The sequence below is a fragment of the Canis lupus genome, chromosome 5, assembly GCF_003254725.2.
Source record: "Canis lupus dingo isolate Sandy chromosome 5, ASM325472v2, whole genome shotgun sequence".
Taxonomy (NCBI): domain Eukaryota; kingdom Metazoa; phylum Chordata; class Mammalia; order Carnivora; family Canidae; genus Canis; species Canis lupus.
The window spans coordinates 50,386,032-50,403,299 of record NC_064247.1 but is presented as its reverse complement, the minus strand read 5'-3'; the positions used below and the strand labels follow the sequence as shown (position 1 = coordinate 50,403,299).

The window sequence follows — 17,268 nt, the reverse complement described above, 5'->3', positions numbered from 1 at the left end:
GAGGGTGGCAGTGGGCCTGGAAAGGAGGACAGGGAATTTGAAGAGAAGACGGAATTTGGCAGTCTTTTTTTTTTTTTTTTTCTAAATCCATTGATTAGGCAAGAGTTATTTAAAATGTTAAATTCTCTTTATGTATCTTCTAGCTATTACTAAATTAAGTGCATTAAAGTGACTTCTTTATCTGAAATAAATTTTCTCTTATTTGGAATAAGATAATAAATAACTTGTTAAATAATTTCAAGTCAGTAATTTATCCAGTTTCAAAGTTAGACATTCATTAAAATCTCTTATCTTTGGGACACCTGGGTGGCTCAGTGGTTGATCCTCTGAGCTTTGGCTCACGGTGTGATCCCGGGGTCCTGGGTTGAGTACCACATTCGGCTCTTCACAGGGAGCCTGTTCCTCCCTCTGCCTGTGTCTCTGCCTCTCCCTCTGTGTCTCTCATGAATAAATAAATAAATTTTTTTAAAAAAAATCTCTTCTCTTTGGTGGAGATATCCAGTGAACTCATCCATCCATTTAGAGCTATGAATCCTGAAGTTAAGTAGGCAAAACAGAAGACCTCCAAAAGCTGAAAAAACACTTGTCTCAAAATCCACAGACTATAGGAAAGTCCAAGGACCGTTCTCAGGTGCCACCCAGCACTGTTGACTTAGAATTTTGGTAAAATATGGCAGATTTCCAGTAAGAAATAAAAGCTGGCTGTGAAAAAAAATACTTGCTTCGACCTTCAACCAACAGGTCACACATCCTGATGAAGAGCCAGGCACTGTGCTAAAAACTAGGGATATGCATATGAACAAACCTAAGTCCTGCCCTCAGGGAGCTCACATTCTAATTGTAGAAACAGACAAGTAAACTGTCATAACACGATGTGGGATAGAAGCATGCATGGGCTATTACAGGAGTCTAAACTCATTTAACCTGAATTAATCAGGAAGATTTCCACTTCAGAAATGGTATTGATTTGGCACCTGAAAGATGAATAAAAGAGACAAAAAAGTAATATATCAAATGGGTAAAGTAGGTTTGAGCAGGCAGGGATGTAGGGGAGGGGAGAGTGAGGCAGAAGGAGACAGCATGGACGAAAATCCAAAAGCATGAGAATACTGAGTATAGTTGTTGTCCACCATGTGCATGTTCAGACGTATAGGAACTATGTGTGGGGACCAAGTTTTTAAGGGCCTTGCAAACCCTTTTAAAGAGTTTGGATTTTTATTCTTAAGGTAATAGTTTTTAAGTAGAGACTTTGGAGACCACGAAGTTAATGGCTCAGGATAAGACAGCACTGAGGTAAGAGATATTGAAGGCTGGGACCAAGGCAGAACCAGTGGGAAGAGAAAAGAGGTAAAGATTAAAAAATTAAAAAGAGACTGATGAACAGTGGAGAAAACGATGGTGGCTGTGTTAGATATCAATATGGGAAAAATTGAATTTTGGCCCTTATCCTATACATGAAAATGAATTCCAAATGGATTATGGACCTAATATCACATGTAAAATATGAAGTTTCTTAAAGGCAATATTTAGAAGAAGATCTTCATGACTTGACAATAGGTAAATATTCCTTTAATAGGACATCAGTATAAGTACAACCATAAAGAAAAGGGTTGATAAGTTGGACTGTGTTAAAACTAGAAAATTATTTTCATCAAAAGATGCCATGAAAGAGTCTAAATGGGAGCCACAACATGAAAGGTGCTATTTGCAATGCATACAACAGAGGACCTGTATCCAGAGTATATAAAGAATGTCTACACATTAGTTTAAAAACAAACCAACCAACCAACAAACCATTTCCTGCCATGCTGACAGGAGAATGGTAAAAATTATTTGGATAGTTTTGCAGAAAAGAGGATATGCAAAAGAATAATAAAATATGAAACATTTCTTGACCTCTTTAGTTGCTAAGAAAGTCAAAATTAAAACAATGATATGATACCACTACACACCCACCAAGTTGGCTAAAATTAACCAAATGTTGTTGGGGATGTGGAGCACCCGAGGGGCTGAAGCACTGCCATGGGAGTGGGAGTCGCTACACCATCCTGGAAAGAAGTTGGCCATATCTCCATGCGGTCTGAGTCCATAGCCCCACTTAAGCATCTACCCACCAGTGGTGTGCACCCCCACCCCACCCCTCAAAAAAAAAAAAAAAACATGCACAAGAATACACAGAATACTTTCATTTGTAATAGCTGAAGACTAGAAACAACCCCCAAATGTCTATCAGTAGTAGAATGAATAAATAGTTGATATAGTCATTGAATCGAATCTCGCTCGGTGATAAAAATGCACAGAGATTGCTGCCAACAGCAACATGGTTGAATCTTGGAAATATGAATGACAGAAGCTGGCACGGAGAAAACATACTGAAGAGTTTAAAAATTAAAAATCAGGCAAATCCTATGGTCTTGACATCCAGATAGTGGTTTTCTTGGTGGATGCAGTGTCTGGAAAAGTGCATGAAGGGATGTGTTTCATCTGGGTAGATGTGTTTACTTTGTAAGAATCCACTAAAGTCTGTACTTAAAATTTGTGGCCTTTTAATGCATGCTATACTTTGTTGATAAAGTTTGTTAAAAACTTCAAAGGGAATAAAAGTTATTAAGTGTAAGCATCATGCAGCCCTGTGCAAGGTGCTGGGAATGCAGGCAGGAGAATGACCTGGTCTGGCCATCAGGAGTGGAGTAGGGGGAGATGGGTAGTTTAATATTTAATAGGCAATCAGAAGTAATGTGATAGGCGTGAACTCAGGATATATTATCATACAAAGGAGCACCTTACAACTCAACACACTTGCGGGCCTGCCGTTACTTAAAAATGTTAGTGGGAACTAACATCCCACCTCCTCCTTGCTATACTGATAAGTCATCAAGAAAGGGAGAAATAATGTTCAAAATCCACTTTTTCAATGGACAGTGCATGTTGGGCGTAAAGGTGGTAATATATTTTTCTTCTATGGTGTCTAAACAGTAAGATTCCCAGACCAGTGTGTTAAGTAAAATTCCAACCTGCTTTGCTGAAATTAGATCATCACTTACTGTGCTCTCCATGGAATGTGACTACGGGGACCTTCTCTTGTATGTATGACCAAGGACTCTAAGCCCCTCTGTCTCTACCTTGGACCATACTGTGCTATGGACTGAGTGTCTGTATTCCCCTCAGATTCATATGTTGATATTCTAACCACAAATATAATGGTATTAGGAGATGGGGCCTTTGAGAGATAACTAGAGCCTGAGGGTGGAGCCCTCATGAATGGAGTTGGTGCCCTTCGAAGAAGAGACTTGAGAGTTTGGGGTTTCTCTGCTGCCAGGACACAGCCATCTGTAAATGGAGAAGAAGGCTGACCAGAACCTGACCATGCTGGCACCCTGATCTCAGCCAGACTTCTGGCCACCAGATCGTGAGAACTGTGTATTGTTTAAGCCACCAGCTGACGCTGTTCCATGTTAGAGGCCTGAATGAATAAGACAGGACCCACAGCCCCATAGAAAGATGACAGAGTGTAGAAGCAGGGAACACCTGCTGGCCTGCCAGACTTTGGGCTGCAGGTAGACAGGCAGATGGCAGGATGTGGAGGGGACGTGGGTGATGAGAAGAACTGGCTGACTTTGGGGGACATTGCCCAGGAACAGCGCAGCAGGTTGCGTTGGGCCTTTGTGAGGTTGGGAGGTTGAAAGGCCCTGGCAGGTGGTGGCTGCTTCTCTTCCTCCCACACGTTGCCGCCTCTGGACCACCCTGAAGGGGACTGCCGAGTCACTGCTCCAGCAGGCTCAGGAGGAGACCGCACTGACTTGGCCACAGTCTGGGCTTGCCTGCAGGGGCTTTTGGGTGTAGACTGGGAGTTGCTTCTTAAATCATTGAAAAATTCTGCCCTTGGAAATACAGAGTTTCGGAAGAAAGCCGAGAGTGAGAAACGCAGACATGGAGCATATATTCAATAGAAATGTGTACCTGTGTGTACCAAAACCAGGTGGGTCATTCCAACAGCCTAATGGTTGGGAAAAAGCATGATTTCCGGAGCCAGACCGAGTTTATATGCCACGCCACGACCTGCTACTCCCTGTGTGATCGTGGGTCAGTTGCTTTACCTGGTTGGTCTCAGTTATCATCTCCAAGATGTGCATCAGAAGAGCGGTTGTGGGGACTAAATAAATTAATTTATGCAAAGCACTTGGAACAGTGCCTGGCACACGCAGATACTACACACATAACAGCTGTGATGATGTGATGTAAGGAAGCGCTGAGGCTTTTGAGATAGGCCGTGGCAGGACCTGGAATGCAGGAGCACTCAAGTCAGGGGGCTCATCAGGGCAAAGAGGGAGGAATGCCGCAGTGAGGAATGCTTCCCCCCACACCCCCACACCCACACCCACACCCACACCCGGGAGGACTTAGTTCCTCCTGCCAGAGGCTTTTTTGTGCTTCTATTGCAGACATTGTCCGTCTGCTGTGTTCCTTGGCTCCCATGAGTTTGTTAGCTCTTTGAGGACAGTGTGTTTTTGCAAGTATTATTTCCCCACAATGTCGAGTATAGCACTTGACGTAGAGTCGCACTAGATGAACTTTGCTCAAACCGAATCCTACCGAGTGCAGGAGGGAGAGAATATTACTCAGGGCCTAACATGTGCCAGCACTGTTCTTTCAAACCAAGGTTGTATTTTTACACTTGCACTTCCCCTTTTCAGATGTGATATTGGAGAATCAAGGAGCTTAGCTCATTTGCCTGAGATCATACTGTGAGTTTCTCAGGTGCCTGGAAGCATCTTTCTAGCTCTCACCCATAACCCTATAGAACCTGCTTCTTGGGAGCACAGTCCTTGGCCAGGGCATCAGGGGCAGGTGCATAGGTGGAGCAGGAGGGCTGACTGGTGATCTCTGCTGAAGCAGAGATGTTGTTTCAACTGCAGTTTTTGAAAAATGCCAGTGTATTCCTCGTGGGATTTCCTGTAATTCGTTTTCGCTCTCATCTTCCACACTATTTATTTATCTAAGCTTTTGTTCTCTTTGAAACTATTTCAGCCACATGTCATTCATTGTGTTAAAACCCTGGGCCCTTCATCCTGCTCAGATTTTGTTGGGCTTTTTTTTTTTTTTTTTTTTTCCTCTCCCCAGCTGCTCTGCATATCACTTTTAATTCTCTGCTGCTCTGGCCCAACTTCTATCCGGTGCTGGGGGTCGCCTTACACTCCCACCCTCACTCTCCCGGGAATGGGGCTGGGGGTGTTGAATCAGGATCAGCTTCAGGATCTATTTTTCTTTTTTTGTCTCCTTGTTGTCTGAAGCTTGGGGCAAGGGTAGATTAATCAGTCTAGGTGTGGTGGAGCCCTGTGACCCTCCCTGGGGGAAATCCTAGCCCCATAGAAACTTGGCCTGGTTTTGGCTCTCAGAGTGAATTCCAGGCTTTGAAGAATCTGTCAATGTTCAACTAACCCCACAAAACCTCTGGAAGTTTTTGATGCAACCGAAACTCATAGCAAGGGAGGAGGTGCTGAGCTTGGCATCAGAGGTTGGGGAGAGCTAGCCTGCCAAATGAGATCTTTTTCTCTGAGATTTCAGGTCTCGACCCATAGTTTGAGTGTCCTGTAAGCTGTCCGAGCAAGTCCTGTGTCCTTCCTAGTGTTTTCCTGAAGCATCTCACTAGTCTGTTCTGTGTCTTTGAGAGTATGAACAGGGCTGCTGGTTCCTCTCTCCATCTTAAAGGAGCCACCAGAGAATTTTACAAATGAGACATTTGTCATGGGCCAAAAGAAGGTTACTGTAAGAAATTACTACTGCTTTCCCCAGGAAGAAATGGGACACTAACATCTGTTTGGCAGGTCCCGTATCCCAGGCACAAGGCTACCTGCCTTATACTAGGGTGACCAACCATCCCAGGTTGCTCAGGACTGTGGGGAGGTGTCCTGGGACGCTGGACATACAGTGCTAAAGCCAGGAATAGTGACTCCAAAAAGCAAATGCCATTATTCCCACCTTAAGAGCTGAGGAAACTGTGTCTCAAAGTTAGCTTGTCGAAGGCTGCTGAGCACACTTGTAAAGTGGGAATCAAATGTAGATTTGTCTGATTCAGTCCCAGAGCTTTACATCAAGCAAGTTCTTCAGAGTACAAGACTCCTCTCCTCAGACTGTGTGGCCCAGCGAACTTGCAGCCTCTGTTTCTCCTTCTCTGGTGTTTTTGTTTTGTCTCAAGGTCTGCTGGAAATACCTTTCCCTCCCTATCTCTTCCCCATGCTGCCTGATGTAACTCCTGCCTCACCTCCTTCAGGGGGCCCTCCCTGATTGTCCAAGCTAGGTTAGGGGCCAGGGCTCATACTTCTGTTAGACTTACTCAGGCCTGAGACATGAATTATTCCATACTGTCTTATAAGCATCGCCTATATATGTCTCCACCCCTACTAGCCTGGGACCTTGTAGAATAAAAGGAGACAACCTCCATCTATAGATTTCTAACTCCTAATGCACTGCCTGGCTTATAATTAGATTCGGTTTGTAGGTGCCGAATTAATTTATAAGATATCAGAAGGAAGCTGTGTGATTCAGAGCCATAGTTTCAGATCTATTTAAGGATTTATTTCATAAGGTATGTTTGTTGTACTTGGGCCAGTCCTCTTTCTTTTGATTTCTTTATTTTAGAAAGTAATTTTCGTGTGTTAACTTGGCCGTTTGCATTGGATTTCAGCCTGACCCTTTACCATGTCTAATGCCTGCAAGTGAAAAATTGTCCTCTATGAGGTCATAGATGAGAATGGCCAACTAGTCTGGAGGCTGTTTTGAGGTTAGGAAGAAAGGAATTTTTGAAACCAAGTTTTTGCTTTGTCTTTCCTGTGGACTTTGCTAGCATTCTCTAAGGCTCAGATTTCCAAGCTATTACATATTAGTCTACCTTCGAGATTTGATCGTTCTGGCTAGAAGGGAGGAATGGAGGAGTGAGACCCAGTTCTCTGAAGGTTGATTCTTTGTTCTCTGGCCCTGCCAGGGCTCTTGTATTGGTTTCTGATTGGTGCGAGTCACAGAAGAATATAGCATTTAGAAAGAAGTGATAAATGCCACCGCCAAGTTGAATTGCAGCATGAATAGTACTACTTATTACTGTGGCTTTTAGAGATAAAAACAGCCTTTGGTTTATTCTCAACACTGTTTAAAACGTTAGCCTGGATTGCTGCTGCTATCAGGTACCTCATCTTCCTTATTCCCGAGGGCCCCCTCATTCTGTCACCGATTGTGTACTCAAGGACAGAAAAAAAAACAAATGTTCCAGTCAATTCAAGTAAACCCAAATAACTCAGGCAAAGCACGCACCATGCTGAACATGAATGCCTTCATTCTCCTGCCAAGCCGTGCTATTAATGCCGCAGACTGAGAGTTGTCGGTAGTCACAACAATGGCCAAAATACATTGAGTAAACTATGTTCCAGGCACTGTTCTTCTCACTTCATTTGCATGATAGTCTTATGAGTTATACAGTATCAACATTCCAATTTATGAGGGAACTGAGGCACACGAAGGTGAAGTGATTTGACCAGCTTGCCCAACTTGAGATCAGGTCGTCCAATTCTACAGCCCTTGTTCTTAACCCTTACATCCGAACAAGGTCAGATATCTGGGGAAAATCTGTCCACATCCCATTTAGAAGAAGACCTTCACTGTTCCCTTTCTGGCTCTGTGGAGGGTGCCCTGTGGGGACAGGGGATGGTAGCCATGTGAAAGTGTGTAAAATTTCTCTGTAGACTTATGAAGTATGGGAGTTTTTGTTGTTGTTTTAAAGACAAGTCTACTTTAGGATTTAGACTGGGTGAATTCTAAACCTCATTTCTTTCAAAGCCAAAGTGATGTTTCATCAAACATGAGGCTCACAGAAATCTTTTCAGCTGTTTCACTCCCCTTCTTGTGTTTGGCTCTGAACCCTTTGGGCTTGCCGTAGTGGCATTATAACAGTAAATCCTGAAAGGGATTTGTGTTCAACTATGCCGAGTGTAAATCCTTAGCATTCTTGCACATAGTTGAAAAGAAAGGAACTCATTTCTGTAGGTTCCTTAGGATTTAGAGTTCAGTAGATCTGCTTGTGATCCCTAGTTTTACAAAGTGTCAGGCACAAAGCCATCTTGCAGTAAGCACAAGGATCTTTAGGACCTTTCTTCTTTACCAGTGATTTTGACTCTTCTAAACAAGGTGTATTGTGAGGCTCCAGTAAGAATTTTACTATTACCCATGAGCTGTCACTCAAACCTCTTTAGTATTTTTCACCATTAGTCATCTTAAGACACAGAGCATTTTTCCATGAGTACATCTGCCACTTTTATCTAGAAAAATGCCTTGGGCTTTACTAGTACCTGCCTTATGCCACATCCATTCATTCATGTATTAAACAACAATAGCAATGGAAATTAGTGAGCCACTGCCCTGGCCTCAGTCTGCTCATAGTCTAGTATAAGCAGACAGCTGTGCACACAAAGAAATCACAGATACACTGATAGGATCTGGACAGTATCTGGGTGTGGGCTGTCAGGAGGGAGGTTCTGTTGGTTCCCCCTGGCCAGATTACCTGCAAGGATGGAAATATGTGGTCAGGGAAAGCTCCTGATGAAAGAGTTGAGTCTTCAAGATGTAGTCTGTGTTCCCCAGGTGATTGCTGGGAGATGGAGTGTATTGTAGAATGAATATCCTAAGCAGAAGGAGCAGCATGAGCAAATGATCAGTGGTATGGATGAGCAAGACACATTCAAGACTAAGGAAAAAGACTGTACACGGGTGCCAAACACTTCCACAGGTCCTAGATTTAATGGCTCTCATTACTGAGTCCTGGTATGGTCATATGCATTTGAATTCCCACAGAATCTTGTAAGGTAAGTGATATTATTCCAGATTCTTCAGATAACAGAAATTGAGATTCTTAGAGATCAAGGCATTCGCCCAAGGGCATGTAAGTGAGAGCCAAGCCTCTCAGTCTGAGGACAATAACTACGATAATAAAAACAGTAAGTTGTTCGTATAGTACTGGACATGCTCTGACCTGCACTGTCCAGTACAGTATCCACTGGCCACATGTGGCTATTTAAGCAAAGTTGAATGAGATAGAAGTGTCAGTCCCTCAGTTGCGCGATCCACATTTCAGGTTCTCCGGTGTCCAAGTGTGGACAGCACTTTACGTATATTAACGCATCTAACCGTTATGACAGTTCTAGAGGAGGATACCATTATTCAAATAGTACAGATGTAGAAACTGAAACATAAAGATAAGATATGTGATTAAGGTCCCACGACGAACAAGTCAATGTCTTTAAGCACAGCACTATGATGCCAACACCATATATTCTATTCTAAGTAACATGAATGAGTATTAGTCAAAAGAATAGAGAGTTCAGTGTTTTCTTGTGTATATACTGGTGGTTGGACCTCTGCAGAGTAACTATCTTCAATACGGTTCTTAACCCTTCCAGGAGCTGACTGTTGTTGGTGTAGACCTTGCAAAGGTGAGCTGGTGGTCTCCAGGAAGCCTCCTCCTCAGGGGACCCTATCAGCCTCGTAGTAGAACATCTAAGCTTAGTAGAACAACAAATTGGATGGAATTATCAATCAGTTCATTCCTCCACATGGCCGATTACATAAAGATAATATAGTTTTAGGTAATGTTCAAAACCCTCATTCTTTCTCTCTCTTCAGAAAAGGTATCTGAGGCTGTTATCTCAAGAGACTTTTTTTTCAAGTGCCAGCACATCTGTAGCAGACTTTTTTATTTTCAAACACGGTGGGGGGAAACTGCAGACCAGGAGGCTGAAAATCCTAGTTGGAACCTATCTCTGCCTCTAAGTAGCTAAATGAACTTGACTGAGTTACTTCACGTCTCTGAAATTCAGTTTCTTTGACTCTGACCTGGAAAGAAAATCACACATATCACAGGATTTTCTAAGAGCTAAATGAAGGGTACAGTGTTTGAGGATGCTTTGCAAGCTATAAAGTACTTTATATAGCTATAAAGTAGGAGATAATTATAACACAAATGCTAGAACTCGAGATGATTTTCTTCCATATAATCCTTTAAAGTTTTCAAAGCAGTGTGGCTTCATAAATTACAGGATAACTTACTCTTAATCATAACATGTGCAAAGTTTCTTTTTTCTTTTACATAAATATAGTCGATATTCAAAAAAGTAGAAGGAAGAACGGATGGTTGATGATGGGGAGAGGACGGGAGGCAGCACATAAGGAGAGTTGTATGTGAAGTTTTCATTTTTTTCTAATTTTGTTTTAAAACCTATTCCTTGATAAGCACTGTGTTTTGTGTATGTGGATGGGGTAGGAATCATTAAATAAGAAGCTTTGTCTTGCTTCATTGACTCTGTAAGCTTGTTTTTCTGATGAATGTGTTGGGTTTTTTTTTTTTTTTTCATTCAACAAAAATTTATTGAGCAACTACCGTCAGCTGAGCATTGTGCAAGTTTCAGGAAAAAATATGATCAAATGTCTCACTTTTTTTGTTTTTTGTACCTATTTCTTCAGCTGCTAATTTTTCCCTTTAAACTTTCTGCAGAATGCTGAGTAAACTGACATTTTACTGTCATATGGAGGGCCCCTGCCGTGTTGAGGGCTGGGCTTGTCCAAATCTCATCTCGTGAATTTTTTCCTGATGAACACGTGCAGCCTGTGATTCCTCCACGGATTGTGCAATGTATTTATTCAGAAAGGAGAAAGCTCCTCCTGCCCTCTGCTCCTTTCCCTGCCTTGGGCCTCTTTGCTCAGGGAAGGCCCCTCTAAGCTCTCTGCGGCCCAAGGAACAACGAGATGCATCAGCTTCATCAGCTCTCGGATTTGTGCGGCCTCACAGCAGGCATCAGCCGTGCACTGCTGGGGCGTGGGGTGGGCATGAAGCAGGGTTAGAAGGCCGCTCCTGCGACAGCTTGGACATGACCTGCCTCTCACCCCTGTTAAACAAGCCTGAGCTGAGGTGATCGACGTCTTAGAACTCGAGGGTGTAGGATTGAGGGGGGCATGTTTCTGTCTTCCTGTTTCCAGGAAAGGAGACACCTTACTTGGTTTTTTGAAGAAGCACCATGTGTATTCTGTGCGGAACATAGCTGAGAAAGGATCTCCAGTCATGGTCCATGTCTCCACATCCGTGGTGGTTGTGAAGAAACAGTTCAGACTTTGCTGTGTTTTGCCAGAGTTGGGGCTAAAACTCAGATTTTCTAAGTCTGAACCCACGGCTCTTACCAATGTTCTGTGGTGTGTCGACACTTACAGATGTATTTCCTTTATCTGAGACAATATGACATCAAAAGTTGAAGGAGTGTAGAAAGAACATGGGCTTTGGAATCAAACCGGACAGGGTCAAATCCTGACATTCCTTCTTCTGCCTGCATCCTGTTCCTTGGGCATGTGAGCTGAATACTCTGATACTTTCCTTCTGCATCTGTTGAAGAGGAGAAAGAATAGGGATGCCGTGGGAATTAAATGAGATACTATTTAAAGAGCTTAGCGCAGTACTCAGCCTGCCCTAGATGTCTGTTATGTTTGCTAGAAAGGAAGAAAGAATACAGCTATCTCTTGAGAGAGAATTCAGGTGATGGTGATGCAGATGGTTGTGCTAGTGGTGAGGGTCACTGTGGTGATGGTGATGGACACATAGCTACCATGGATCAAACTTTCATTTTTCAAATCTCCTCAGTATCCGAGCCACCATATAAGCCTGCTGTTGTCTTCATTTTATGGCTGGTCTTGCTATCTCCAGATTCCGCTCTTCTCCCTTTATAATGCCCTGGTTCTCAGATTCCAAGCCTAGATATATCAACGATGAATCTACTGGAGAAGAAACAAGGAAGTATTCACTACAGACTTCTTTTTCTTTTCCCCCGCTTTCCTATTTGAAACCCTGTACTTTATATATGTGGAGTCAATAAACATGGGTCATCATCAGAAATCCTCTGGACTTATTAGTAACACTGCGGACAAGCAGTGGCTATCCCTTCTTCTATCAGAGATCACTGGATTAGTATCTTCAAGACCCCAGTATTTTGAGAACTGCAGATAAGTAAATAAATATCAGCCACCTGGTTATTGGGTTTTTACTTTGGAGAACAACCTAAGAACCAAGAGTTTGGAATCAGGCTGCCTGGATGTGAATCCCAGCCCTGCTTCTTGTGAGCTGTGTGAACTTGGTTAAGTTACCCCTCATTTGTAAGCTTCAGTTTCCTCTTGTCCAAAATGAGGATGATAACAGTACCAGCCACATTCAGTGCTTATAAGAATAAAATGAGACAGGTACAGAGTGAGCACGTGCAAAACCAGCTCAATTAATACTGGCTCATTATCTAGAGTTTCTTCCTGTGCAAAAGCCTTTGTGCCCTGAATGGGGAACTGTATCACTCAGGGTCTACCTAGAAAAATGTAAACTGCGCTAAGTATTTACAAAATGGAATTTGGGGCACCAGGGTAGCTCAGTCGGTTAAGTGTCTGTCTTAGGCTCAGATCATGATCCCAGGGTGCTGGGATCAAGCCCCACACTAGGCTCCCTGCTCGGTGGGGAGCCTGCTTTTCCCTCTCCTGCACCCCCTGCTTGTGCGTTCTTTCTCTCTCTCTCTCTCTCTCTCTCTCAAATAAATAAAATCTTAAAAAAAAAAAAAAAAACAGGAAATTTAGTACACAAAATTGGTGACCTAAATAGTGAAGCACCAAGATGGGCTATATCGTGTGAAGTAAGCCAGAGACCAGGAAAATGGAAGCTGCCACTACCCCTGGGCTGGAGAGACAAAGGAAGGAGAAGGTTACCAGAGTCCAAGGGTGTCAGCTGATGTCACACCCATTGCAGCAAGGGCAGAGCTGAAATGCAGGAGAAGGAGACATACTCTGGCTCTCTACTTCCTGCGGCCTTCAGATCTCCCCGCCGACGTTGCCCAGTGCGGAGTCTGGGAGCTGCAGTCTGCAGGATCGCACAGTACTGAGCAGAGCGGGGGACTTGATGAAAGCCAGTAGGCCCGGGACTCTTAGAGGCTCAGTCTGGGACCTCACACTGCAGTGATAATCACCACAGAAAGTTTGAAAGAGTCTTACCCCCCCTGCTGCTGGCCCTCTGAACCAATGGCTGAGGTTTTCAACTTGCTGTGCTTGGAAAGGTAGAATTTGGAAAAAGCCTTGGAAAAACCTAGAAAGTTATTGGAATGTAAGAGCCTGTCAGTGGCCCTCTAGATCCTGCTTTCTGGAAAGGCCTACTCGCTGAGCAGCCAGTGCTGTCAAATCTAGGGATTTGTGACCTGAGGAGGCACCCACACACCACCTTTCCCCTGGCCGATTCCTACAGAACATAGTGTTGACCCACCTCCTGGGGAAACCTCCCTGAACCCCTACCGGTTGAGCTCAGCCACTCCTGCCTCAGCTGCCCCTGCTTCCATCCTATCCTGCCCCCCCCCGCCCCCCGCATTAAAGTGCTCCTTGCGGGTTCTTTCCCTCCCACCAGACTTGGAGCACCCCAAGGATGGGGAGTTGTCTTCTTTTACCTTTGCATCCCCACATTTGGGACTTCTGCCTCCTGCTCTGCACTAGCATCTGTGTAGGGCCTGGGCTGCTAAGCACGTGGATGAGAAATTGCCAACTTCCAGAAGCTTCTATCATAGAAGAAGAGGCAGGCAGTGTAGGGTTTTTAAAACTGCCAGTGTCCTGTGTGCTAGGGAAGGTCAGGGATGTGTTTGGGTACTGAACAGGGAGACTCCTGTCTTTCCTGGAGGACCAGGGGAGCTGCCTGAGGAAGGAACATTTGCGTGAGGAATAAACAGGAGTTAGCCTGGCAGAGAGGTCGGGGAATGGCATTTCAGGTGGAGGGAAGAACAAGTGCAAAAGTCTTATTAAAGTAGGAAAGAGAGCAGAGAGGGGGGTGAGGCTGGCATCACGTGGAGCTGGAGAGGTCAGCGGGAGCCCAGTCCCTGCCCTGCCCTCCTGCCTGTGCTGTCGGGAGGAAGGTTGGCATGTTTGCAGCTCCCACTTCACAACGCCTGCCATATAGTTCTGTGCACAGAAGATGCTTGTTGGACACTTGAATAAGCGAAAGACAGCTCTAGACTCTAGTCTTTTTAGCTCCATCATCACGTTTATAACTCCGTTTATCCAGCAAGTATCAACAAATACAGTCTTGTGGGGACGAAGCGTGTGCTTATACCATTTATGGGAAAGTCTCCATTATCTCACATTCCTTTAACAGGAACTCACTGTCAGCCACCCTGTCCTTTGCACCAAGAGTTCTGCGACAAGTAGTCGTAAGAATGGGGACCTAGAGATGCCAAAAAGATTCAATCACCACACAGTTCAGTTACCTTCTTTGAGATTGAGATGTGATGTGTTAAACTAGATCCCATTCAGCTCTGCTCTTCACTAGCCATGTGACCTTCATCGGGTCACTTGATCCATGCCTCAGTTTCTCCACCAATGTGTGTGGCATTAATAATACAGACTTGACGGGGTTAATATAAAATGAGATCGTACACGTAAATATTCAGCATAGTGCCTGGTATTTCCTGAGCACAAAATCACTGATGGCTGCTGCTTTTATTATTCTAATTATGGTTACCTTTATGACTGCAATGGTTAGATACTGTACATTGACCACATTACACAAAGACCGGATGTGTTTCCTAGTTTCCTCATGGCAGGCACGTATGTTCTGTTGGTTTCCACTTGAGACTGGCCTACACAGGAACACTTTCTTAATGTTTGGCTGTAGAAAGGAGTGTTGTATGCTTGTTCTTAGCTTTCTTTTCTTATTATTTATTTTATTTATTATTTTTTTAAGAGGGTTTTGTTTTGCTTTGCTTTCTCACAGGAGTGATTGGAGCAGATGTGAGAGGGCACGGCCTCGCCTGTGAGGGACAGCCAGTGACGTCACGGCTGGCTATCATCTGTGGAACATCTTCTTGTCACATGGGGGTGAGTCTGCAGGCCGAGGGCAGGGCCACCACCCCGGGGGCGGGGCGGGGCAGCCCAAGAGGGGATGTGCGTTTCTTCCCTTCCTTCTGCTCCTCTAGCCAGAAGCCCAGCCCTTCTCCCAAAAGCTGTGCTTAGATTTGCCGGATCTTTCTTTTTCTAGGGGCCAGATTCTAAAGAGTGTGAAAGGTTTGAGTCTGTCTTTGACATCAGCCTGGCCAGAGAGCCCAGGCATGAGGGGTGAAATTGGATCCAAGGATGGTAACGCTGGGCTCCCAGGCCAATCTGTCCCTAATGGGTTGCTGAGTCTTCTCCGCAGAGGGGTGTCTGTTTTCCTTGGCCACTGAGCTCTCTCCCAATCGATATAAATCCATCTCCCTGGGAGCGCCCTGATGATCTATAGAATTAGGCTGCATATCATGACTTCAAAAGAACACTGATAAGCGATTTTCACTTTGTTAATTTTTCTCCATGAATTAGTGGGAAGGCGTTTTCCAAGATTGCAGTTAAAATTTAGTGCCTGCCCTAAAATTTATATCTTCTTTAAATGCATGAGTCTGAAAGCATTCCATTTCGATAAGTACCCATTTCTACCATATTTTTATTTAAAAGTCATTACTCTGTTAAACTTAGATGGACGACTCCTTGGATTTTTCCCAGATGAGTAAAATAGAGGGAGAGAGGGGGAGGAAGGAGGAGGACGAAGGTGGGTGGGGGAGGAGCGGGAAGGTGGGGCGAGGATTAGAGCGGACACAGTCCAGGGAAGAATCTCTGCAGCCGTGGAGGAGAACCATGTGCCGTGTCAAACTGTGTTGACTAACAGTAGGGACCAGTGAGCCTTTTTTATTTTTTTACCGTTAAATATTTTGGTTGAGTAAATAGTGATACAGTTAATGACTTACTGACCCCCTCTTCTTGTGTCTGGAGCCATGCTAAACCTTGGGGACATACGGGTGACATATGACCTCCCATCGATGAGCCATAATTAGAGCTCGCATTCCAGTATGAGACCCCAGAATGTCAATTCTGATTGAACCTGTGGTCCTGAGCTTCTGCTATGTGCCAGACACTGTGCACAGTTCAGTTGCCTTCTTTGAGATTGAGATGTGATGAGTTAAACTGGAGCCCATTCAGCTGTGCTCTTCACTAGCCACGTGACCTTCGTCGGGTCACTTGATCCATGCCTCAGTTTCTCCGCTGATGTATGTGGCATTAATAATACAGACTTGACAGGGTTAATATAAAATGAAATTGTACACGTAAATATTCCACATAGTGCCTGGTATTTCCTGAGCACATTTCCGTTTCATGGAGATGGTAGAGCCATCCTCGTTGCTTTCCAATTTTACTTCCTCTGCTGACTGAGTATGGGCCCCCTGGCAAGGCACTCACCCCCTCTGGGCCTCAGATCCCCTCTCTGCAAAATGTGGAGAGTTCTAGTCCATGGCTCCTGGTGCTCTGAGCGTGAAATGAGGCTATGTGATGTGCTTCACATAAAGGTAGCACTTCACAGTGGTTCTCTCTTGATGACTAGTACTGGTGCTGTCAGGCAGAAAGGAGACAGTGACGGACTCTGCCTGGGAAGGGTTCAGGGTTAGGGACACCTACCGAGGGAACATTTATGTTTGAGTCCAAGGTCATAGAGTCCCTTGATCCTCCCCTTCTCCCCGCACTCCCCCCCCCAAACAAAACAAAATAAAACAAAACTTTCCCTTTTATTTGTTTCCGTGGACAAGGTCTTAAGTGGAGTTTCTTTAACTGAGTTCTAAAATCCCCCAGCTGTCACTGAAGGCAGAGATCTGCAGTGGCGTCCGGCCGCTCAAGCAGGAGGTGCCAGTGGGGGTAGCCAGCTCTTATCTCCCTTGACACAAGACTACACTGGTTAGCTTGTCTTAACTGAACACTGGCTGAAACCTATTTAAATCACCCCCATTTTCACAGGGACACATCTAATCTGGTTTCTCCTGTGAAATCTGAATTTCAGGCATTTTTACAACACTCAATTCAGGTTTCAGAGCAGAAGCAAATCCAAATGAATGTGAGGGACTCTGTCATGTGACCACGTCTCATTCTTCTTGTCTCATAATGGTGATGGTATTGCCTTCTTCTACAGGATCCATTTTGCAAATTAGGCAACTAATAAGGCAGGGAAATGTCTAGAAATTTTCTCTCGGTCACACGCTGAGCCCTCAGACCTAGCTCCGTCTCATTCCCAAACCCATTCTGTTCAGTGCCTCGCTGTGTTGTGCATGATTGTAATGTCCCTGAAGTGGTGACAGCCTGGGCATCAGAGCTATCTAGACATGGGTTGAACCCCTGCTCATGTGCTTTTTGTGCTCGTGACCTGAGAGGTGTGCT

At 44.4% G+C, this 17,268-nt stretch overlaps 1 protein-coding gene across 26 annotated transcripts in view; it reads left to right on the top strand.

Moving 5' to 3' along the window:
* The window catches only part of FGGY (FGGY carbohydrate kinase domain containing), a 420,837-nt gene that overhangs the window by 224,348 nt on the left and 179,221 nt on the right, over positions 1-17,268 (top strand). For 23 of the 26 annotated variants that reach the window (XR_007410823.1, XM_025427818.3, XM_025427831.2 and 20 more), the window contains one exon: positions 14,810-14,913. Coding sequence is in view for 25 of the 26 variants with exons in the window: in XM_025427818.3 (XP_025283603.1) it covers positions 14,810-14,913 (104 nt within the window). In the remaining variant the exon portion in view is untranslated. Of the gene's footprint in view, positions 1-6,788; positions 7,179-9,447; positions 9,477-9,531; positions 9,630-14,809; positions 14,914-17,268 lie in introns of those variants that run through there. The other 3 variants (XM_035716036.2, XM_025427835.1, XM_035716037.2) reach the window with 3 other exon arrangements.